Below are 25307 nucleotides of genomic sequence, written 5' to 3'. Positions count from 1 at the left end.
GGGCTTTAAACCTGCAGATATCTTTGCCCTGATCAGTCCGACCGGCTCCTATGAGTACGATTTGTCCTTTGTCCGTCCGGAGTCTTTGGACATATTTTGGGAGAAATATGAACATGTGTGTAGGAGCCTGCCGGACTGGAAAGGGCTCATCCCCAAAGTTGTGTCACGTCAGCCACTTATTAAAATGGTGACGATTCTTGTGCGCAATGAGTCCATACCGCAAGGGGATTTATCTGTATGGCTGAGGAGATATGGAGACATCCTGAGCCCCTTACACAAAATTATGGATGATCGAGGAATATGGACGGGGGGATGGTCTGTGCAGCTAAAACTAAGAGTCATTGATAATGTCATCCAGCATCTGCCATCCTCCGCTTTCCTGGGGAGGGACAGATTGACCATCTTCTATCCAGGCCAGCCAAAGCTGTGCAATAAGTGTGGGGATAAAGGGCACTTTGCATCCTCCTGTCCAGTAATGAAATGCTCTCTGTGTCAGGATTTAGGGCATTTGGCAAAAGATTGCAATATTATAAGGTGCAACTTGTGCAATGCGGTTGGGCATCCTTATAGTCAGTGTCCTGAGGCAATGCACAACCAGCCTGAGCTCATGAGAGAGTTCTTCCGCCTGGACATGGAGGATGCTCAGAGCTCAGCAGCTAGGGTGCCTGCGATTCCCTCCGAGTCTGTACCAATACCCAGTGTGCCTGTGTCTTCCCAGTCTGTGGTGCCCCAGTCTGTGCCAATGCCCAGTGTGTCAGTGTCTTCTCAGTCTGTGGTGCCCCAGTCTGTGCCGATTCCCAGTGTATCAGTGTCTTCCCAGTCTGTATGTAAGGTATCGGTTACTAAGAATGTGTCCAATCCTTCTGTGTCTATGTCTTCCAAAATTGCAGAGGCGGCAAGAGGTGCTGAGGCAGGGGCATCAAGTACAGTGCCAGTCCCCTCCCCTAGACATTGCAGGGCTTCTATTAGGGACCATGGGGTGCAGAGGAGTGGGGAGAATTGTGAAGAGGCTGGCCTGGTGGTAGATCAGGTAAGGGAGAGTGGGGGTGAAGGGGAGGGTAAGAGTGGGGAAACTGTTATTTCCAATTTGTCCAAGGATGATGTGGAATGGTTGGAGGAGAAAAGAAAGAAGGGCAAAAGAAGGAAAAAAAAGTGTTCAGTTACCCACAGTCCTGAGGTTTTGCCTTTGACAAATAAGTTTGGGGTCCTGTCAGATGATGAGGATGAATGGGACTCGTTGAGTACAGCATCTTCTATGGATGATGAGTCGCAGGGTGCACTGAAGCGCACTGGTTCTCCAGGGGGAGAGAGTAGTCAGGCTAAGAAACGGCTGCCTCAATTATCTGTTAAAAGTGGCACCCAATAATGTTATCAGCTGAAAATCAGTCCTAAAATATAATTTTTGATTAAAGGCTCCATGCATGGTGAAGTTCCTTAGTCTGGCTCTCTCGTAGGGTTTATGCTGTGTGCAATTTGGTTTATTTATTATGTTCTTGTTTTGTATAGTTATATTCAATTATTTTGTAAATATGTTATTTATTATGGTTTTATTGTATATAAGTTGATTGTTTGTAAGAATTTCCAATAAACAAAATTAACCCCTCATAATGGGCACAGCAGGTGTACCGACCCGGGAACTCAGCACAGGGATGGGGTGAACCCCTCATAATGGGCACAGCAGGTGTACAGACCCGGGAACTCATCACATGGATGGGGGGAACCCCTCATAATGGGATACAGCAGGTGTACAGACCCGGGAACTCAGCACAGGGATGATGGGAACCCCTCATAATGGGCACAGCAGGTGTACAGACCCGGGAACGCAGCACAGGGATGGTGAGAACCCCTGATAATGGGCAGAGCAGGTGTACAGACCCGGGAACTCAGCACAGGGATAGTGAGAACCCCTGATAATGGGCACAGCAGGTGTACAGACCTGGGAACTCAGCACAGGGATGGTGAGAACCCCTGATAATGGGCACAGCGGGTGTACAGACTCGGGAACTCAGCACAGGGATGGTGGGAAACTGCCATTCCACTCCCTGACAGCGAGGTGTGAGGTTGCTGGTTCCTTAGCTCGTGTGCTTCCAGAAGCCAGGGGCTAGAGTTGCTTCTCTGCCCCAGGAAGGATGCTGGATCCTGGGGAGGACCCTGGCGGGGGCCCCCTGGATAGGCCTGAGACTATGGAAGACATGGAGCTCGGCCTAAGGAGGGGTGAATCCCTGCCTACCTTTAGACGGAGGACTGTTGAAAAGCTGAGGCGGATTGAGAAAGAGGAGGAGAAATTGGCAACTTTGAAAGTAGAATTTAAAAAGAAAAAGCTGTTTTGTGCCAAACTGTACAGTAAGAAGAGACCGGCTCTGAGGCCTGAATTGAAGGACTTGGAGCAAGCTTTGAGGAAGCAGAAAGAGTTGGTGAGCTCTCTGAAGGAAAGCTGTGAAGCACTTCAGGAGAAATACAGGAATGAGGAACGTTTCAGCCGTATGAGGAGAGGAGCCGTTTCCAGCATGGAGAGTGACCCAGCCAGTGAGGAGATTCAGGTACCGACAGAGTCAGCAGATAGTGAAAAAGTGGGCCCAGAGGATGAGCCCAGCTCTTCAACACCTCAGACATCTGCTGAGCCCCCAATGGCGGAGGCCTCTGTCTCCCTCCCTCTGCAGCAGCAATGTGGAACATCTGAGCAGGAGGTTGAGGGGGGTACTGGCATGTTGGAGTTAGTCGCTGAGCTGGAATCCCCTCTGGATGGAAGAAAGTTCCATTTTTCTGCAGATTCCCCAGATGAGGAGATGGATACCGTTCCTCGCCCTATGAAAGAGAGACCTGTGGAGAGAGGAAAATTCACCATTAAGCCTGCAACAACCAGGAGGAAGTTTGATCCCACCATCAGCCATGACACTGCAGAGGTAACACAGCAAGCAGGTACAGTGTGTGTGCAAGGTGGTGATGTGAACTTTAATGACAATGTACTTGCTGAGGGTTGTAGTGCTATGGGCTGTCAGCCCACACCCATAGACAATGGGCAGCATGCAGTGCAACCTGATACACCTGCTGAAAAAATTCCACTTTTAAATGCAAGTGGTGAGAAAACTGGAAAAAACTGTGAGCTTCTGGTTGAAGAGTCTGCAGAGAGGAGCACCACGGACATTGCAGAGGCTTTGCCTGGACCAAATACAGTGGCTGTTCCTGAGCATGGTGGAGGAGATGCTGGGAGCAGTAGTACTATAACTTTTTTGGAGTCTGCAGTAGACCAGACTGTGATTGAACCCAGGAAAGCAGCTGAGTGCTCAGAGAAGGGGGAGGGGGTGGGTCTTGTCTCTGCTGCTCCAAAGACTGCAAGGGTTGATTCAGGCTCCTTGTCATCAGGTGTGGTTGTGTCTAAAGACAATGCTGTAATTGCTGGTGTTTCTGGGAGGAAAACCTATGCTGGTGCTGCTGAAGGGTTTGGGAGGGGGGTGCAAGCAGGGAAGGAGCATGGAAATGTTTTATCTTCCTCATTATTTAAAAGGAGGAATGTGGTACAGCTCAGATGGGAAGGCGAAGGTATTCCGCCATATAGGAGAGCTGTGGTTGATAAGATTCTGCAGATGGGTTTTAAACCTGCAGATATCTTTGCCCTGATCAGTCCGACCGGCTCCTATGAGTACGATTTGTCCTTTGTCCGTCCGGAGTCTTTGGACATATTTTGGGAGAAATATGAACATGTGTGTAGGAGCCTGCCGGACTGGAAAGGGCTCATCCCCAAAGTTGTGTCACGTCAGCCACTTATTAAAATGGTGACGATTCTTGTGCGCAATGAGTCCATACCACAAGGGGATTTATCTGTATGGCTGAGGAGATATGGAGACATCCTGAGCCCCTTACACAAAATTATGGATGATCGAGGAATATGGACGGGGGGATGGTCTGTGCAGCTAAAACTAAGAGTCATGGATAATGTCATCCAGCATCTGCCATCCTCAGCTTTCCTGGGGAGGGACAGACTGACCATATTCTATCCAGGCCAGCCAAAGCTGTGCAATAAGTGTGGGGATAAAGGGCACTTTGCATCCTCCTGTCCAGTAATGAAATGCTCTCTGTGTCAGGATTTAGGGCATTTGGCAAAAGATTGCAATATTATAAGGTGCAACTTGTGCAATGCAGTTGGGCATCCTTATAGCCAGTGTCCTGAGGCAATGCACAACCAGCCTGAGCTCATGAGAGAGTTTTTCCGTCTGGACATGGAGGATGCTCAGAGCTCAGCAGCTAGGGTGCCTGCGATTCCCTCCGAGACTGTACCAATACCCAGTGTGTCAGTGTCTTCCCAGTCTGTGGTGCCCCAGTCTGTGCCAATGCCCAGTGTGTCAGTGTCTTCTCAGTCTGTGGTGCCCCAGTCTGTGCCGATCCCCAGTGTGTCAGTGTCTTCCCAGTCTGTATGTAAGGTATCGGTTACTGAGAATGTGTCCAATCCTTCTGTGTCTATGTCTTCCAAAATTGCAGAGGCGGCAAGAGGTGCTGAGGCAGGGGCATCAAGTACAGTGCCAGTCCCCTCCCCTAGACATTGCAGGGCTTCTATTAGGGACCATGGGGTGCAGAGGAGTGGGGAGAATGGTGAAGAGGCTGGCCTGGTGGTAGATAAGGTAAGGGAGAGTGGGGGTGAAGGGGAGGGTGAGAGTGGGGAAACTGTTATTTCCAATTTGTCCAAGGGGGATGTGGAATGGTTGGAGGAGAAAAGAAAGAAGGTCAAAAGAAGGAAAAAAAAGTGTTCAGCTACCCACAGTCCTGAGGTTTTGCCTTTGACAAATAAGTTTGGGGTCCTGTCAGATGATGACGATGAATGGGACTTGTTGAGTACAGAATCTTCCATGGATGATGAGTCGCAGGGTGCACTGAAGCGCACTGGTTCTCCAGGGGGAGAGAGTAGTCAGGCTAAGAAACGGCTGCCTCAATTATCTGTTAAAAGTGGCAACCAATAATGTTATCAGCTGAAAATCAGTCATAAAATATAATTTTTGATTAAAGGTTCCATGCATGGTGAAGTTTCTTAGTCCGGCTCTCTCGTAGGGTTTATGCTGTGTGCAATTTGGTTTATTTATTATGTTCTTGTTTTGTATCGTTATATTCAATTATTTTGTAAATATGTTATTTATTATGGTTTTATTGTATATAAGTTGATTGTTTGTAAGAATTTCCAATAAACAAAATTAACCCCTGATAATGGGCACAGCAGGTGTACAGACCTGAGAACTCAGCACAGGGATGGTTGGAACCCCTGATAATGGGCACAGCAGGTGTACAGACCCGGGAACTCAGCACAGGGATGGTGGGAAACTGCCATTCCACTCCCTGACAGCGAGGTGTGAGGTTGCTGGTTCCTTAGCTCGTGTGCTTCCAGAAGCCAGGGGCTAGAGTTGCTTCTCTGCCCCAGGAGGGATGCTGGATCCTGGGGAGGACCCTGGCGGGGGCCCCCTGGATAGGCCTGAGACTAGGCCTCAGCCTATGGAAGACATGGAGCTCGGCCCAAGGAGGGGTGAATCCCTGTCTACCTTTAGACGGAGGATTGTGGACAAGCTGACGAGGATTGAGAAAGAGGAGGAGAAATTGGCAACTTTGAAAGTAGAATTTAAAAAGAAAAAGCTGTATTGTGCCAAACTGTACAGTAAGAAGAGGCCGGCTCTTAGGCCTGAATTAAAGGACTTAGAGCAAGCTTTGAGGAAGCAGAAAGAGCTGGTGAGCTCTCTGAAGGAAAGCAGTGAAGCACTTAAGGAGAAATACAGGAATGAGGAACGTTTCAGCCATGTGAGGAGAGGAACCGTTTCCAGCATGGAGAGTGACCCAGACAGAGAGGAGATTCAGGTACCGACAGAGTCAGCAGAGAGTGAGAAAGTGGGCCCGGAGGATGAGCCCAGCTCTTCAACACCTCAGACATCTTCTGAGCCCCCAATGGTGGAGGCCTCTGTCTCCCTCCCTCTGCAGCAGCAATGTGGAACATCTGAGCAGGAGGTTGAGGGGTGTACTGGCATGTTGGAGTTCATCACTGAGCTGGAAACCCCTCTGGATGGAAGAAAGTTTCATTTTTCTGAGGATTCCTCAGATGAGGAGATGGATACAGTTCCTCGCCCTGTGAAAGAGAGACCTGTGGAGAGAGGAAGATTCATCATAAAGTCTGCAACAATCCCACCATCAGCCATGACACAGCAGAGGTAACACAGCAAGCAGGTACAATGTGTGTGCAAGGTGGTGATGTGACCTTTAATAATGATAATGTGCTTGCTGAGGGTTGTAGTGCTATGGGCTGTCAGCCCACACCCATAGACTATGTGAAGCATGCAGTGCAACCTGATGCACTTGCTGAAAAAACTTTAAATGTAATTGGTGGGAAAACTGGAAAAAACTTTGAGCTTCTGGTTGAAGAGTCTGCAAAGAGGAGCACCACAGACATTACATAGGCTTTTCCTGGCCCGGATAAAGCTGCTGTCCCTGAGAATGATAGAGGAGATGATGGGAGCAGTAGTGCTACAACTGTTTGGGAGTCTGCAGTAGACAAGACTGTGGAAAGACAGGAGTGCTCAGAGCAGGGGGAGGGGGTGGGTCTTGTCTCTACTGCTCCAAAGACTGCAATCATTGTTTCAGGCTCCTTGTCAGCAGGTGTGGTTGTGTCTAAAGACAATGCTGTAATTACTGGTGGTGTGTCTGGGAGGAAAACCTATGCTGGTGCTGCTGCAGGATCTGGGAGGAGGGAGCAAGCAGGAAAAGAGCATGGAAATGTTTTATCTTCCTCACTATTTAAAAGAAGGAATGTTGTGCAGCTTCGATGGGAGGGTGAGGGTATTCTTCCATATAGGAGAGCCGTGGCTGATAAGATTCTGCAGATGGGTTTTAGACCCGAAGATATCTTTGCCCTGATCAGTCCGACTGGCTCCTATGAGTATGATTTGTCCTTTATCCGTCCGGAGTCTTTGGACATATTTTGGGAAAAATATGAACATGTGTATAGGAGCCTGCCGGACTGGAAAGGGCTCATCCCCAAGGTTGTATCATGCCAGCGACATAATAATGTATAATGCCTGTCACATTAAAATGGTGACAATTCTTGTCCGCAATAAATCAATACCACAAGGGGATTTATCTGTATGGTTGAGGAGATATGGAGACATCCTGAGCCCCTTACAGAAAATTGTGGATGATCAGGGAATATGGACGGGAAGGGTGGTCTATGCAGCAAAAACAGAGAGTAATTGACAATGTCATCCAGCATCTGCCATCCTCAGCTTTCCTGGGGAGGGACAGGCTGACCATATTCTATCCAGGCCAGCCAAAGCTGTGCAATAGGTGTGGGGATAAAGGGCACTTTGCATCCTCCTGTCCAGTAATGAAATAGTCTCTGTGTCAGGATTTAGGGCATTTGGCAAAGAATTGCAATATTATAAGCTGCAAATTGTGCAATGCGGGGGGGGGGGGGCATCCTTCTAGTCAGTGTCCTGAGGCAATGCTTAACCAGCCTGAGCTCATGAGAGAGTTCTTCCGCCTGGACATGGAGGATGCTAAGAGCTCAGCAACTAGGGTGCCTGGGATTCCCTCTGAGTCTGTGCCAATGCCCAGTGTGCCTGTGTCTTCCCAGTCTGTGGTGCCCCAGTCTGTGCGTTTGCCTAGTGTGCCTGTGTCTTCCCAGTCTGTGCATTTGCCTAGTGTGCCTGTGTCTTCCCAGTCTGTATCTAAGGTATAAGCTACCGAGAATGTGTCCAATCCTTCTGTGTCAATGTCTTCCAAAATTGGAGAGGCGGCAAGAGGTGCTGATGCAGGGGCATCAAGTGCAGTGCCAGTCCCCCCCCCCCCCCTCGACATTGCAAGGCTTCTATTAGGGACCATGGGTTGCAGAGGAGTGGGGAGCATGGTGAAGAGGCTGGCCCAGTGGCAGATAAGTTAAGGGAGAGTGGGGGTGAAGGGGAGGGTAAGAGTGGGGAAACTGTTATTTCCAGTTTGTCCAAGGATGATGTGAAATGGTTGGAGGAGAAAAGTAAGAAGGGAAAAATAAGGAAAAAAAGGTGTTCAGTTACCCAAAGTCCTAAGGTTTTGCCCTTGACAAATAAGTTTGGGGTCCTGTCAGATGATGATGATGAATGGGACTTGTCGAGTACAGCATCTTCTCTGGATGATGAGTCCCAGGGTGCACTGAAATGTACTGGTTCTCCAGGGAGAGAGAGTAGTCAGTCTAAGAAACGGCTGCCTCAATTATCCTAATGGCAGTTCCCACTCCATTAAAAGTGGCAATCATTAATGTTACCAGCCTAAAATCAGTTAGTCCTCGTCATATGGCCCTATTTTTGCTCAGCGAGTCTGATGCTGACATTTTGTTTTTGCAAGAGACACATCCAAGTAGTCTGGCTGATATACATCTGGCAAAGAAGGAGTGGAGGCGTGGTCCCTCCTTTTGGTCTCTTGTGGCCGAGCCTTACAGAGGGGTTGTGGTCCTTTTTTCCGGTATGATAACGTGCTGACGAGTTATTGAGGTAGAGATTGGGAGATGCATGATTTTGGATGTCTCTGTGAGGGGGCAGGACCTGCGCCTGATTAATATCTAATATGGTCCCCAGACGAAATGGGACAGGAAATGCCTCTTTACAAAGATTAAGCCTTTTCTTTTTACGGCTCAGCAGGTTATCTTTGGAGGTGACTTCAACACCATTACTAGGTCTAAAGACAGGAGAGGTTTCAGAGATAACCTGGGCTATGACAGCCTTTTTTCTGAATGCAATGGTTAGGGAAGCAGGTCTGGTAGATTCGCACATTGCGCGCTGCCCAGAGTTCAATTTTCAGCGAGGTAATAGTCAGAGTAGGATAGATAGTTTTTTTTAAAAGGGGGACTCTACTTTTTGGGCTCCTGTGTGTTGGGCAGTGGAGTTTTCCAATCACTGTATTCTATCTGTGACTCTGAATGCCTCAGGCGTGCCACCTAGGGGAAGGGGGTATCTGGAGATTGAATTCGGCCCTCCTGGATGACGAGGAAGTAAGACAATCCTTTGAGGATTTTTTTCAGGCACATGTAACTATCCTAGACTTTTGCAACAGTAAGTCAGAATGATGGGAGCTTATAAAACAGCGGACTGTTAGGCTTTTCAAGGCCATAGGGAGAAAAAGACAGCGTTTGCGGAGGAAACTTGACCGCCTTGTTTCGAATTGAGGAGATTTTGGGGCGATCTCTGAGGTGAAGCTCCTCCTGAGGAGACATCAATGTGACCGGCACGCCTCTTTGGTTCAGGAAAGGGACTATGGGAAATACCATTCGCTTGACCCTTACCAGAACTGTTAACAGAGCGTAGCAGTTAAGACGGTCAATGGACTGAAAGACAGTACAGGCTCTGACGAAGTCTAGGTGGGGGATCCTGGAGGTCGTCAGGTCATACTATGCCGATCTCCTGGGAGGAAGGAACCTTGATCGGGCAGGGATGTTGGGTTTTTTGAACTCTACACCAGGTCTGGAAAATATTGTTCCTTTGATGAATTTGACAGATGAAATCACTGCAGATGAGGTGATTCAGGCAATTGATAAACTAGCCATCAGGAAAATGCCAGGGCCAGATGGTCTGACAGCCGAATTTTATAAATGTTTTAAGACGATCCTGGCTTCACACCTTGCAGAGTTTTTTAATGGCTGTTTACATGAGGGTTCTCTCCCTCCTTCCATGAGGAAATCTGCAGTGATTCTTCTGTCAAAGGGCAAAGATCCTTTGATGATTGAGAATTGGCGCCCCATTAGCCTTCTTAATGTCGATAGAAAGATACTGGCAAAGATTTTTTTCTAGCGATTATCATCAGTGGCAGGCGATTTGTTATGCCATCACCAGCACTGCTCGGTCCAGGGTAGAAGCACTTTCTCAGCTGTGTTAGCTGTCCGGGAGGCCTTGGAGCATCGTAGGGCTGCTGGTTGGGGTAAATATCTGCTGACATTGGATCAGGCTAAGGCCTTTGATAGGGTTAATCATGAGTACCTATGGCTCCTTCTTGGCAAGTATGGCCTGGAGGGGGGTTTCATTGATTGGCTCAAGATTTTGTACAAAGTGACTGAAAGCTTTCCTCTGGTTAATGGCTGGGTTGGGCAGCCCTTTGTGGTTGGCTCAGGTGTGCATCAGGAGTGTCCTTTGAGTCCTCTGCTATATGCGTTTGCAATCGACCCCTTCATTAGAAGGCTAGAGAGTGGACCATTGTGTGGGGTACCTTTGGGCATCGCTGGTGAGCCTCCTTTGAAGGTTATGGCTTATGCTGATGACGTTTCTGTTTTTGTCTCTGGGACTGTGGAAGCGCAGGAGGTGGTCTCAGTGATAAGGCAGTATGCGGAAGCATCCGGTTCAAAGGTCAACCAGGACAAGTGTGAAGCTTTCTGGATGGGCGTGGAAGGTGAGAGCTTTGTTCTCCCGAAATGACTTCCCGGAGCCCCAACAAAAAATTTGAGTTCTAGGCATTGAATTTGGCCCAGGTGACTATGGTCATGCAAATTGGGTGAACAGGCTGGAGAATGCCAATGCCAAGGTGGCGAGCTGGAAAAGTTGTCGGTTTTCCTTAAGGTAAAAGGTTGATCTGATCAAAGGTTACCTGATTCCAATTTTTCTGTATGTCCGTTTTGTCTGTGTTTTGCCAGTGTCTCTCTATACCAGGATCTATAGTTGTTTCTTTCAGCTGTTATGGGGGGAACAGAATAAACCTTGTCAAAAGGAGTGTGACTTATCTTCCTAGGCGGGAGGGTGGTCTAGGAATGATCAACCCTGTAGTCTTTTTCTCTCTGATGTTTGTAAAGTACAACTTGGGTAACATGTTGGCAGAGACACCACCAGGGTGGGTGGGTATTTTCCAGTCCTGGTTTAGGCCCTTTCTGCGAAACTGGGAAAATGGTGGACCAGTGAAAAGCCTGAGGGTCATGCATGATAAGCTCCCGACTTATGTTGCCCTGTGTTTGAAAATACTTCGGCAGTGGCAAGTAACGGCAGGGGAGGTCAGATCTCTTCCAAGGAAACTTCTTGAGAAGCGGATCATGAGCTCTGTTTTTTGCGAACCACTGACCCTAAGGGATTGCCCAAGCCTGCTTTTGGTGGAGGGTTTGCGTTTGATTAATTTGGGGAGAATCCCAATGAAGTTTAGGGATCAGGCTTGGCTCGCTTTCCATGGAAAACTATATGTGAAGGGCAACCTGAAGTTTCTTTCTGTGAGTGATCGGGGCTGCCTGAGAGTAGAGTGTGGAGGAGTGGTGGAGTCCATGGATCATTTTCTGCTTCAGTGCCCTTTTAATATAGAGGTGTACAAGAGGGTAGGGAGGGCTCTGAGTGTACCCTTCCTCCCCCATATTATGTTATGCAGAGTGGGTGTATGGGGTATTCCAGACTCACCGGGATTATGATTTGGAAACACTTCTTTTAGTTAGTCTAGTAGTCCATTATTTCACGTGGAGTGCACAGTGCCAGGTATCCTTACGTAATAAAATCCTCCCTGTCGAAGTGCTGGTCCAGGACATTCTGGGTGAGGTTGGGAAGATTCGAGGTCCTGAGAAAGACAGGTGGCAGCAGGAGGCCTGGATAAAGGCGTGGAGGAATATTAGGACTCTGTAGCTGCTGGCTGTTGATCTCGGGGCGTGCGTCTTTTCTTTCTGTCCTTGCTTCACTACCCTAGATTTTCAGATAAAATATATTTTTTTTTTATAAAAGGCTACATGCATGGTGACGGTGATGTTCCTTAGTCTGGCTCTCTCGTAGGGTTTATGCTGTGCGTAATTTGGTTTATTTATTATGTTCTTGTTTTTTGTTTTTGTATTTTGTTTTTGTATACTTATATTCAATTATTATGTAAATATGTTATTTATTAATGTATTTATTATGGTTTTATTGTATATAAGTTGTTGTTTGTAAGATTTTTCAATAAACAAAATTAACTCCTCATTCTTTTATGCTTAATTTTCAATGTGTCCTTTTTCTTTGTCACTTTGGTTGCAGAGAGAAGAAGGCAGCGGGGCTGAAGATAACGAAGAAGAAGACGCGGAGAAGACACACAGATGTAAGATTCTATTCTTTCTCATAGTGATGTAAGCTTCCTCTATGAGTCTATGTGCTCACTGAATGCGTAATTCCTATTTCTTCCCCTGGGGGGGCACCGTCCAGCTGGAGCGCAACTACAACACAATGTCCTTCCCTATCAGTATGTCATACCTTCCCTATCAGTATATCATACCTTCCCTTATCATACCTCCCCTATCAGTATATCATACCTCCCCATCAGTATATCATACCTCCCCATCAGTATATCATACCTCCCCTATCAGTATATCATACCTCCCCTATCAGTATATCATACCTCCCCTATCAGTATATCATACCTTCCCTATCAGTATATCATACCTCCCCTATCAGTATATCATACCTCCCCTATCAGTATATCATATCTTCCCTATCTGTATATCATATCTTCCCTATCAGTATATCATACCTTCCCTGGGCAGAGCCTTTTCTCTGTTAGCTGAGTGGTGCTGAGGATTGTGTCCCATCTGGCAGAATAAGACACTTCTGCATGTGTTATAACACCAACTAGCCATCGCACACAACTAACACCAACTAGCCATCGCCTCTTCCTATACCTTCATCAGTTGAAATGACCTGTGATCTGCTCAGCTGCTGAAGATCAGCTCCATCTAGTGGCCATAATATCGTATTTTCCTGATTGAGGTATTTCAGAAAACTACCGCATTATCACCACTAGATGGAGCTGATGATCATGAAAATAACATTTTAGACACATTACGGGAATTGTGGGCCGCAGTCTGCACACAAAGAACTGCAGAGCACTGGTGTCACCTCCTGTACCACTCCCATATAACATGAGATCTGCTCAGGGGTTCCCTGCTGAACGGAGCGCCTCCATGTGGGTGGACACTTAAAGTGAACATAGCCTAAGAAATATCAGTAAGAGGCACCCTGCAATAGTATTGGCTGAATACTTACCTGTACAGCAAGTGGCAAGGGAAATCTTCTCACTTTCAGGATCAATCACTCCAGGCCCACTGTGTCAGCCACAATCTAAAGCCTAGGGGCCTCTAGACTGCAATACTTGGGCCGAATCTGGCCTGCTGCAAGATTCTATCCAGCCCTCTGATGTAAGAGGGGACTCTGGTGGAGACTCACATGTAAGGATAACTCTGATATAAGGGGGACTTTTAATGACTCTGGTGGGGACTCTGGTGTAGGGGGAGGATCTTATGGGGACTCTGATAAAGTGTGGGCTCTTATGGGAACTCTGATGTGAGGGGGCTCTTATGTGGACTCTTATGTATGGGGGCTCTTATGGGGACTCTGATGTAAGGGGGAGGATCTTATGGGGACTCTAATAAAGTGTGGGCTCTTATGGGAACTCCGATGTGAGGGGGCTCTTATGGGGACTCTTATGTATGGGGGCTCTTATGGGGACTCTGATGTAAGGGGGGGGGGGCTCTTATGTTCACTACAGTAAACTAGAGGAGTCGGTGGAGACAAGACCAGTCCCCCTGCACAAGGAGTAAGGGCAGAGCTTTTGGAGGGGCCCAGCCGGCTCCACCCACTACAGAAAACTACAGGATGGGTGGAGACAAGACCAGTCTCCCTGCACAAGGAGAGAGGGCAGAGCTTTGGGAGGGGCCCAACAGGCTCCACCCACTACAGTAAACTACAGGAGGGGATGGAGACCAGACCAGTCCCCCTGCACAAGGAGAGAGGGCAGAGTTTTGGGAGGGGCCCAACAGGCTCCACCCACTACAGTAAACTACAGGATGGGGTGGAGACAAGACCAGTCCCCCTGCACAAGGAGAGAGGGCAGAGCTTTGGGAGGGGCCCAACAGGCTCCACCCACTACAGTAAACTACAGGATGGGGTGGAGACAAGACCAGTCCCCCTGCACAAGGAGAGAGGGCAGAGCTTTGGGAGGGGCCCAACAGGCTCCACCCACTACAGTAAACTACAGGAGGGGTGGAGACAAGACCAGTCCCCCTGCACAAGGAGAGAGGGCAGAGCTTTGGGAGGGGCCCAACAGGCTCCACCCACTGCAGTAAACTACAGGAGGGGGTGGAGACAAGACCAGTCCCCCTGCACAAGGAGAGAGGGCAGCAGTGAGCGGTCTTTATTACAGGAAGTCTCATACTGGATTCCTGCACAGATCTGGTAGAAATACACAAAGCAGATTCAGGCTGCATTGACACTTGAGTGTAGCGTCTTTGAGTGCTTTTCTGGCATTTTTTCGTGCATTTTTATACAGTGGCTTTTTTATTAGCCAATAGAAAAAAATATCTTTTCGGCTTTTTTAGCTTTTCCATCAGATTTTATTTATTTTTTAAATATTATTATTAATTTATTATTATTATTATTTTTTGTTAGGGTAAGGGGTTAGAGTTAAGGTTAGGATTAGGGTTTGGGGTTAGAGTTAAGGTTAGGATTAGGGTTTGGGGTTAGGGGTTAGAGCTAAGGTTAGGATTAGAGTTTGGGGTTAGGGGTTAGAGCTAAGGTTAGGGTTAGGGGTTAGAGCTAAGGTTAGGATTAGGGGTTAGAGTTAAGGTTAGGATTAGGGTTTGGGGTTAGGGGTTAGAGCTAAGGTTAGGATTAGGCGTTAGAGTTAAGGTTAGGATTAGGGTTAGGGGTTAGAGCTAAGGTTAGGATTAGGGTTTGGGGTTAGGGGTTAGAGCTAAGGTTAGGATTAGGGGTTAGAGTTAAGGTTAGGATTAGGGTTTGGGGTTAGGGGTTAGAGCTAAGGTTAGGATTAGGGGTTAGAGTTAAGGTTAGGTTTGGGGTTAGGGGTTAGAGCTAGGGTTAGGATTAGGGGTTAGAGTTAAGGTTAGGATTAGGGTTTGGGGTTAGATTTAAGGTTAGGATTAGGGTTTGGGGTTAGGGGTTAGAGCTAAGGTTAGGATTAGGGGTTAGAGTTAAGGTTAGGATTAGGGTTTGGGGTTAGAGCTAAGGTTAGGATTAGGGGTTAGAGTTAAGGTTAGGATTAGGGTTTGGGGTTAGATTTAAGGTTAGGATTAGGGTTTGGGGTTAGGGGTTAGAGCTAAGGTTAGGATTAGGGGTTAGAGTTAAGGTTAGGATTAGGGGTTAGAGCTAAGGTTAGGATTAGGGGTTAGAGTTAAGGTTAGGATTAGGGTTTGGGGTTAGATTTAAGGTTAGGATTAGGGTTTGGGGTTAGGATTAGGGGTTAGAGCTAAGGTTAGGATTAGGGGTTAGAGTTAAGGTTAGGATTAGGGGTTAGAGCTAAGGTTAGGATTAGGGGTTAGAGTTAAGGTTAGGATTAGGGGTTAGAGCTAAGGTTAGGATTAGGGGTTAGAGTTAAGGTTAGGATTAGGGGTTAGAGCTAAGGTTAGGATTAGGGGTTAGAGTTAAGGTTAGGATTAGGGGTTAGAGTTAAGGTTAGGTTTGGGGTTAGGGGTTAGAGCTAAGGTTAGGATTAGGGGTTAGAGTTAAGGTTAGGATTAGGGTTTGGGGTTAGATTTAAGGTTAGGATTAGGGTTTGGGGTTAGGGGTTAGAGCTAAGGTTAGGATTAGGGGTTAGAGTTAAGGTTAGGATTAGGGTTTGGGGTTAGAGTTAAGGTTAGGATTAGGGTTTGGGGTTAGAGGTTAGGTTAATTATTATTAAACGGGGACATATGGTAACCATAGCCTAAAGCTCCACCTGCTGGCTAGAAAGGAGAATGAAAAATATTAGCATGCAATAATAACAGATATGTAACTGATTACAAAAAAAGGAAAATTCTTAAAATATATATCATTCATAAATAATTAAAAAAAAATCAATAAAAAAAAAAAAAATATCTGCAAGCAGCTGAAACAATGTCTTGCATTCGTGTTTCGTGTTAAGCTTGGCAGCCGGTCAGTTGCAAGTTAGAGAGGAGAGAGGAAAAGGAAAAAGGAAGACGGGAATTACCCAGGGGAGGGGAAGCTGGAGTGGAAATGGGGAATTAGTGTTACCAGGGCAATGGAACTAATAAACACCAACAGTACAGGAATGCTCCTTGTCACATAAAGAGAACCTGTCACAATGCAGCTCATGCAAGAATCTGGGTTCTCTGTGTTAACTGTAACTTATTATCACTGAAGGATTCCGATTTACTTCCTCTTTTATCTTTATGACTACATGGGGGTTGAATCTGGAGCTGAGAGCCAGATCTGGGAAGGCCCTCTGTGGTTGCTGATTTATCAGTTGCCCATGATGATAACAAATGGCGTCTCTTGCCTCCTGGGCATGCGTGGCGTCTCCAGCTCCTGGGTGTGAATGGCATCTCCCAGCTCCTGGTTGTGCTTGGCAGTTCTTCTCTCATGTTGGGTGCAGGCAGCATAGTTAAAAGAAGGATAAACAAAAGTGAAAAACATGACTTGTTTTTCCACTAAAGACGTTTTTTTTTGTCCCTGCTTCTGGGCGTGCATGGCATCTCCTGGCTCCTGGGCGTGCATGGTGTCTCCCGGCTCCTGGGTGTCCATGGTGTCTCCTGGCGCCTGCGCGTGCATGGTGTCTCCTGGCGCCTGTGCATGCATGGTGTCTCCTGGGCGTGCATGGCATCTCCTGGCTCTTGGACATGCATGGCGTTTCCTGGCTCCTGGACATGCATGGCGTCTCCCGGCTCCTGGACATGCATGGCGTCTCCCTGCTTCTGGACATGCATGGCGTCTCCCTGCTCCTGGACATGCATGGCGTCTCCCTGTTCCTGGACACGCATGGCGTCTCCCTGCTCCTGGACATGCATGGCGTCTCCCTGCTCCTGGACATGCATGGCGTCTCCCTGCTCCTGGACATGCATGGCGTCTCCTGGCTCCTGGACATGCATGGCGGCTCCTGGCTCTTGGGCATACATGGCGGCTCCTGGGAGTGCATGGCGTCTCCTGGCTCCTGGGCATGCATGGCGTCTCCAGGCTCCTGGGCGTGCATGGTATCTCCAGGAGCCAAGAGACGCCACACACACCCAGGAGCCGAGAGACGCCATGCATGCCCAGGATCCAGGAAATGCCATGCACAGTGTCTCTCAGCCCCTGGGCGTGCATGGGGTCTCTCGGCTCCTGGGTGTGCGTGGCATCTCTCAGCTCCTGGGTGTGCGTGGCGTCTCTCGGCTCCTGGGTGTGCCTGGCGTCTCTCGGCTCCTGGGTGTGCATGGCGCCTCCTGGCTCCTGGGTGTGCATGGCGCCTCCTGGCTCCTGGGTGTGAGTGGCGTCTTTGGCTCCTGGGCATGCATTTCCATCTCCTGGGCGTGCATGGTGTCTGTCTCCTGGGCGTGCATGGTGTCTCAGGCTCCTGGGTGCGCGTGGCGACTCTGGCTCCTGGGCGTGCGTGGCATCTCTGGCTCCTGGGCGCGCGTGGCATCTCTGGCTCCTGGGCGTGCCTAGCATCTCTGGCTCCTGGGCGTGCCTGGCTTCTCTTGGCTCCTGGGCGTGCATGGCGTCTCTCGGCTCCTGGGTGTGCGTGGCGTCTCTCGGCTCCTGGGCGCGCGTGGCATCTCTGGCTCCTGGGCGCGCGTGGCATCTCTGGCTCCTGGGCGAGCGTGGCATCTCTGGCTCCTGGGTGTGCTCGGCGTCTCTCGGCTCCTGGTTGTGTGTGGCGTCTCTCGGCTCCTGGGTGTGCGTGGCGTCTCCTGGGTGTGAGTGGCGTCTCTGGCTCCTGGGCATGCGTCTCCGTCTCCTGGGCATGCATGGTGTCTTCGTCTCCTGGGCGCGTGTGGCATCTCCGGCACCTAGTCCCGTGTGGCGTCTCTGGCACCTGGTCCCGTGTGGCGTCTCCGGCACCTGGTCCCGTGTGGCGTCTCTGGCACCTGGGCGCGTGTGGCGTCTCCGGCACCTGGGCGCGCGTGGCGTCTCCGACACCTGGGCGCGCGTGGCGTCTCCGGCACCTGGGCACGCGTGGCGTCTCTGGCTCCTGGGCGTGCGTGGCGTCTCTGGCTCCTGGGCTAGTATGGCGTCTCTGGCTCCTGGGCTAGCATGGTGTCTCTGGCTCCTGGGCGTACATGGCGTCTCCCAGCTCCTGGATGTGCATGGCATCTCCCAGCTCCTGGTTGTGCTTGGCAGTTCTTCTCTCATGTTTGGGTGCAGGCAGCATAGTTAAAGGAAGGATAAACAAAAGTGAAAAACTTCACTTGTTTTTCCACTAAGGAAGTTGTATTTCTCCTGGCTTCTGGGCGTTCATGGCGTCTCCTGTCTCCTGGGCATGCATGGCATCTCCTGTCTCCTGGGCATGCATGGCGTCTCCTGGCTCCTAGGCATGCATGGCGTCTCCTGACTCCTGGGCATGCATGGTGTCTCCCGACTCCTGGGCATGCATGGTGTCTCCCGGCTCCTGGGCATGCATGGTGTCTCCTGGCTCCTGGGCATGCATGGTGTCTCCTGGCTCCTGGGCATGCATGGTGTCTCCTGGCTCCTGGGCATGCATGGTGTCTCCTGGCTCCTGGGCATGCATGGTGTCTCCTGGCTCCTGGGTGTGCATGGTGACTCCAGTACCCGAGAGATGCAACGCATGCCCAGGAGCCAAGAGATGCCATGCACAGCGTCTCTTGACTCCTGGGCATGCATGGCGTCTCCCGACTCCTGAATGTGCATGGTATCCCCCAGCTTGTGGGTGTGCTTGGCAGTTCTTCTCTCATGTTGGGTGCAGGCAGCATAGTTAGGAAGGAAGGGTAAACATCGGCATTCATGAGCACTGATAGGTAGCACTGATGGGGCTGCACTGATAATCAGGACACCAATGATCAGAGCCCTGATATCAGTGTAAACAATGTACTGACAGTCTTGCTGGTAACGGCTTTTCTTTCCTCACACAGACACAGCGTGGGGAAAAAGGAGTGCCGATAACACACAAGTCTGTTTATATGTGATCAGCTGATCACCTGGTAAAGGGCCACTGTGATTGTTCCGAAGAACACAGCAGTCACAGAGCATGCTGGATACGTGTCCCAGGGGGCACGTATGAGGCAGAATTCCTGGGGGGATGTCCATGGACGCCCTCCTAGAAATGGCAGCCCGGAGCTCAGATGGAAGGGGGCGGGGGGTCAGGGGGGTTTCTTGCACCGGGGCCCTAAAGGTTCTAGTTACGCCTCTGGTTTTTGGGTTTGGATTCACCTTGATGTAGCAGCTTTATTTGTGTTGATCTGCATACCAACATGACTCTTGTGCATCTTTTGCACCTTTTGGCCGCTATTACTGGTAGGTTACTTGCCTTCTGACCATAATATGAATGACTGCAGTAAAGACATGGGTTCGGAGGTTCCTCAGGGGCGGGGACTAATTGGGTTTATGTTCTGTGGAATACATCAGCAATAAGTATGATTACCATTCCAATCCAATGAGACGCTAGGTATATGTAGCTGTTCCTTCCACAATTCTTAGCCTGTGTCAGGCCGCCCTGTACATCTGAGCGGCCCGCTGTCCCCTCTTATGATGTTTGACATTTCATTGTTCTGAGATCAAAGTGGCCCCTTTCAGGATCTTTAAGCATTTCAATGCTCTTCCCAAAATATCAGTATCCAGAAAAAGAACTGGTCATGGACAGCGGTCTGGCAATATAATGGGATTTTTAAAATGAAGGCAAAACAATGGTGTGTCCGCCCGATGACATCATGGCTGGAGGCTAAATATAGAAATCCCCGACTGTCAGCGTGCTCTCCGCTCACTCCTCATTTCTTACTTTGTAACAAACTTTTCATCAGCTGCAGATTTGTAATGTGATCATTTATTATACCATCATCATTATTATACCATCATCATTATTATTATACCATCATTATTATTATACCATCATTATTATACCATCATTATTTTTATACTATCATTATTATACCATATCAGGCATTACACATTACATAACATCAACTTTACACAATTTAAAATTATATTTTAAATATTTTTTTATACTCCTAATATACGATTGGAATTCCTATATTGAACAGTTTGTTCTGCTGATGCAGAATTCTCTGCTTTTTTCATTCATGGCATCCTTTGTGTACTGTATATGTAAACCTTGGGGTACCCCAGTCTAAAATAGGGGCCCCTTATCATGCCAGAAGTCTCACCCAACAGAGTCCTCACCCCCACCCCCTCACTTTAAAGTCCTCACCCCCCCCCTTTTCACATCAGAGTCCTCAGCCCCCCCTCCTCCTTTCACATAAGAGTGCTCAGTCCCCCCCCCTCCACATCAGAGTGCTCAGTCCCCCCTTCCTCCTTTCACATCAGAGTGCTCAGTTCCCCCCACCCTCCACATCAGAGTTCTCAGCCCCCCCCTTCCTCCTTTCACATCAGAGTCCTCAGTCCCTCCTCCTCCACATCAGAGTCCCCAGTCCTCCCCCCTCCACATCGGAGTGCTCAGTCCCCCCTTCCTCCTTTCACATCAGAGTCCTCAGCCCCCCCCCTCCACATCCGAGTGCTCAGTCCCTCCCCCTCCACATCAGAGTGCTCAGTTCCCCCCCCTCCACATCAGAGTGCTCAGTTCCCCCCCTCCACATCAAAGTGCTCAGTCCCCCCCCTCCACATCAGAGTTCTCAGCCCCCCCCCCTCCTCCTTTCACATCAGAGTCCTCAGTCCCTCCTCCTCCACATCAGAGTCCCCAGTCCTCCCCCCTCCACATCGGAGTGCTCAGTCCCCCCTTCCTCCTTTGACATCAGAGTCCTCAGCCCCCCTCCACATCCGAGTGCTCAGTCCCCCCCCTCCACATCAATGAAAGTGCTCAGTCCCCCCCTCCACATCAGAGTGCTCAGTTCCCCCCTTCCACATCAGAGTTCTCAGCCCCCCCTTCCTCCTTTCACATCAGGGTCCTCAGCCCCCCCCCCCTCCACACCAGAATCCTCAGTCTCCCCCCTCACATCAGAGTCCTCAGTCCCACCCCACCCCCTCCACATCAGAATCCTTAGTCCCCCCTTCACATCAGAGTCCTCAGCCCCCCCCCTCCACATCAGAATCCTCAGTCCCCCCTTCATATCAGAGTCCTCAGTCCCCCCTCCACACCAGAATCCTCAGTCCCCCTTCACATCAGAGTCCTCAGCCCCCCCCCTTTCCCTTTTCACATAAGAGTCATGTTTATTTTTTATTATTTTTATTTTTTTCTTGCAAATGAGCCGGAAAAGCATTACAACTGCAATTACTGTTACTTGTATAACGTAACATGAAGCGAAAGGTGAAGTTACAGGCATGTCACCTCCCTGCCCCCAGCCTGCGATTGGACAGTTAGCTCTGGTTCACACTGGTGCAATTCGCCATGCAATTTAACAGCTCAAAATCGCACCCCTTTGCCGGCAATGGAACTGTTAATAATAATATGCAGAATGCTGCATTGTACTGGCCCAAAAAAGATGCCCAGCAGGAAAAAGTATTTCACAATGGTTCACCTTTAGATTTGCCAGCTGTCAGTATATTGGCTGCCTATTGCTGCTCTACTAAACCCACAACAGAAAAATCAGTCTGTATATGCAGTAAAGCATGCTTGTTATACCCACTGTGGAACCTAAGGGGTTAATCCTCTGACTTGTGTAAAAAGGCTGTTTGATCCTGTCTTCTCCTCCCCTTCTTCCACTGTCCCCAATCCAGCTTCTGATAAAACAGATCCTTGGGGGCACTTTGCACATGCTCAGTTTGGTGTGTATTGCTAGAGAGTTTTTCTTTTTTCTTGGTAGAGTGTATGTGATCAGCACAGGGCCAATCAGCACAAGTCCATGTATTCTTTAACCGACCGGCCGCCACAGTTTTACTGCGGCAGGCTGGCTCTGCTGCGCAAATCGACTTAGGGGTACGTCGATTCGCGGGAGTACTCCTGGGGGCGAGCGCGTGCCAGCGGCGGCATGCTCCTGCCCCCACTAAGTAGCAGGGATGCCGATCCATGGGACCGGGGGCTGGGATTGCCGCCAGCCACCCCCGATCGTTCCCCGATGAGAGTGAAGGACGGTCGGCTGTTGTAAACACAGCTGACCGTTCTTCTCCTTGCAATGATCAGAGCTCCTGTGATCCTTCTATATAGGATCACATGTCTATATTATCATTTCACAAGCCCCTCCCCCCACAGTTAGTAAACACCCCCTAGGCTCACAATTAATCCTTTCATCACCACTGTGTTAACCCCTTCCCTGCCAGTGTGATTATTACAGTGACAGTGCATATTTTTTAGCACTGATTACTGTAGTAATGTCACTGGTCCCCGCAAAAGTATCAAAAATGTCAGTTAGGGGTCCGATCTGTCCGCCGCAATGTCGCCATTACTAGTAAAAAATAAATAAATAAAAAGGAAAATGGAAAAAAAAAAAAATCTTTCCCCTAGTTTGTAGGCGCGATAACCAAATCAATCAAAATACACTTATTGCAATTTCTTTTTACCAAAAATATGTAGCATCATACAAATTGGCCTAAAATGATGAAAATGTTTATTTTTTTTTTTTTGGGGGGGAATGTTATATAGTTATATTATTATAGCATATATTATAGTATATATTATTATAGTGTATATATATATAGTATATATTATTATAGTGTGTGTGTATGTATATATATATATATATATATATATATATATATATATATATATATATATATATATATATATCATAGTATATTGCTTTTTTGTCAGAATTGTCGCTGTTTTTTGGTTTATAGCGCAAAAAAATAAAAATCGCAGAGGTGATCAAATATCACCAAAATAAAGCTCTATTTGTGAGTAAAAAAAGGACATGAATTTTATTGGGTACAGCATCGCACGACCACGCAATTTTCCGTTAAAATAACGCAGTGCCGAATCGTAAAAAATGGCCTGGTCATTAAGGGGTAAAACCTTCCGGTCCAGAAGTGGGTAATACAAGTGATACTCGGACTTTGCATACATGGTAGAAGTCTGGAGAGAACTCCCGTACCGTACAATGTATTGTGGGTATGGAGGGAACTCCCGTACAATGTATTGTGGGTAATGGGTATGGAGAGAACTCCCGTCCCGTACAATGTATTGTGGGTAATGGGTATGGAGGGAACTCCCGTCCGGTACAATGTATTGTGGGTAATGGGTATGGAGAGAACTCCCGTACCGTACAATGTATTGTGGGTATGGAGGGAACTCCCGTACAATGTATTGTGGGTATGGAGGGAACTCCCGTACAATGTATTGTGGGTATGACGAGGGTCATGTGACATTCATTACCACCATTTACAGAATGTAAGAAGTTTTATTATTTTATCTCTACAGGATCCAAGTAAAGAATGTTTCACATTAAAGTTTGATCTGAATGTGGATATAGAGATGGAAATCGTCCCGGCAATGAAGAAGAAATCTCTGGGGTAGGCATTTTCATTTTTGGAACATGTGAACGCTGCATTAGACATCCCAGCAGAGTTTGCTAAGTATATCTAAAGCCAAAAGTTTTTTTTTTTTTTTTTTTGTAGGTAGAGCAGGGAGGGGTTATATTTGTTTTCCTTTCATTTCCTCTGCTATATACACTCTGTTACCATTTCTTGGGGCGCCTTTAGGCCCCGTTCACATTGCAACGACCCGACTTTGCCGGGCGACCTCACAGGTCGCAGCGCGCTGCTCGCCCCGCGACCTCGGAGCGGCCGGCACGGACTTCATAACATTGAAGTCAATGCAGGTCGCTCCGGGTCGCCCAAAAGAAGCTCCGGACCCCTTTTCTAAGTCGGAGCGACTTGTGTCGCTCCTATTAGAACGGGTCCGCAGCTTCTGTATGGCAGGCGACCTACGACCAGGTCGCCTCACAGGTCGCCCCAGTGTGAACGGGGGCTTACACTCACATGAACTTTTAGTGGCTACTTTTTAGTAGGACACAAAAAATAGGCCCGTCATTTTAGACTGGGCAGGGGGGGGGGGGGGCGGAGATGGGGGGCCGTGGTGGTTGGTGACAGGATATTCATCCTAAGAGACATCCCTATCCAGCAAAGAGACATCACAATAGAGCAAAGAGACACCCCAATCCAGCAAAGAAACATCCCCAGTCCAGCAGAGAGAAATTCCCAGTCCAGCAAAAAGACATCCCCAATCCAGCAGAGAGACACCCCAATCCAGCAAAGAGACACCCCAATCCAGCAAAGAGACATCCCCAGTCCAGCAAAGAGACATCCCCAGTCCAGCAAAGAGACATCCCCAGTCCAGCAAAGAGACATCCCCAGTCTAGTAAAGAGACATCCCCAGTCCAGCAAAGAGACATCCCCAGTCCAGCAAAGAGAGATCCCAATCTAGCAAAGTGAAACCCCAATCTAGCAAAGAGACATCCCCAATCCAGCAAAGAGACATCCCCAGTCCAGCAAAGAGACATCCCCAGTCCAGCAAAGAGACATCCCCAGTCCAGCAAAGAGACATCCCCAGTCTAGTAAAGAGACATCCCCAGTCCAGCAAAGAGACATCCCCAGTCCAGCAAAGAGAGATCCCAATCTAGCAAAGTGAAACCCCAATCTAGCAAAGAGACATCCCCAATCCAGCAAAGAGACATCCCCAGTCCAGCAAAGAGACATCCCCAGTCTAGTAAAGAGACATCCCCAGTCCAGCAAAGAGACATCCCCAGTCCAGCAAAGAGAGATCCCAATCTAGCAAAGTGAAACCCCAATCTAGCAAAGAGACATCCCCAATCCAGCAAAGAGACATCCCCAGTCCAGCAAAGAGACATCCCCATTCTAGCAAAGAGACACCCCAAGTCCAGCAAAGAGACACCCCAAGTCCAGCAAAGAGACACCCCAAGTCCAGCAAAGAGACATCCCCCAGTCCAGCAAAGAGACATCCCCCAGTCCAGCAAAGAGACATCCCCCAGTCCAGCAAAGAAACATTCCCAGTCCAGCAAAGAGACATCCCTAGTCCAGCAAAGAGACATTCCCAGTCCAGCAAAAGCAGTCTGTGTTAGCCCTGTCTGGACTGCGGTTGCCGCTTACCTGTCATCAACAGGTCCCTCTTCTTAGAACATGCAGCCTGGAGGCCCCAGCCTGACGGGCGAACATCTGATGTGCCCTATGGACAGTCTGGACCTGGTGGCATCCCAGTCTTAGTCCATAGGGTTCAATATTAGGTTGGCCCACTCTTTACAGCTATAACAGCTTCAACTCTTCTGGGAAGGCCGTCCACAAGGTTTAGGAGTGTCTATGGGAATGTTTGACCATTCTTCCAGAAGTGCATTTGTGAGGTCAGACACTGATGTTGGATGAGAAGGTCTGGCTCGCATTCTTCGCTCTAATTCATCCCAAAGGTGTTCTATCCAGTGGTGTATTTAGGTTTTGTGCTGCCCTAGGCCTAACTAAACTTGTGCACCCCCTAATTTAAACATGACACACCCCTTCCTGCAAAGGCCACACCCCTTCCTGTTTATGACCCGCCCTGTCATCTGTAAACCACAG

The 25307-nt window shown here is 48.7% G+C and overlaps 1 protein-coding gene across 2 annotated transcripts in view; it reads left to right on the top strand.

The window, feature by feature from the left end:
- PLEKHG5 (pleckstrin homology and RhoGEF domain containing G5) overlaps nt 1–25307 on the top strand; it is a gene marked incomplete at its 3' end in the record, with an annotated part of 419430 nt that overhangs the window by 245010 nt on the left and 149113 nt on the right. For both annotated transcript variants that reach the window (XM_082273293.1, XM_082273294.1), the window contains exons 4-5: nt 11955–12015; nt 23161–23252. In XM_082273293.1, the coding sequence (XP_082129419.1) occupies nt 11955–12015; nt 23161–23252 (153 nt within the window). The remainder of the gene's footprint in view (nt 1–11954; nt 12016–23160; nt 23253–25307) is intronic.

Source organism: Pelophylax lessonae (genome assembly GCF_965119305.1).
Source record: "Pelophylax lessonae genome assembly, chromosome: 12".
NCBI lineage: Eukaryota > Metazoa > Chordata > Amphibia > Anura > Ranidae > Pelophylax > Pelophylax lessonae.
The sequence above is the reverse complement of the archived record's forward strand: the minus strand, read 5'-3'. Positions and strand labels throughout refer to the sequence as shown.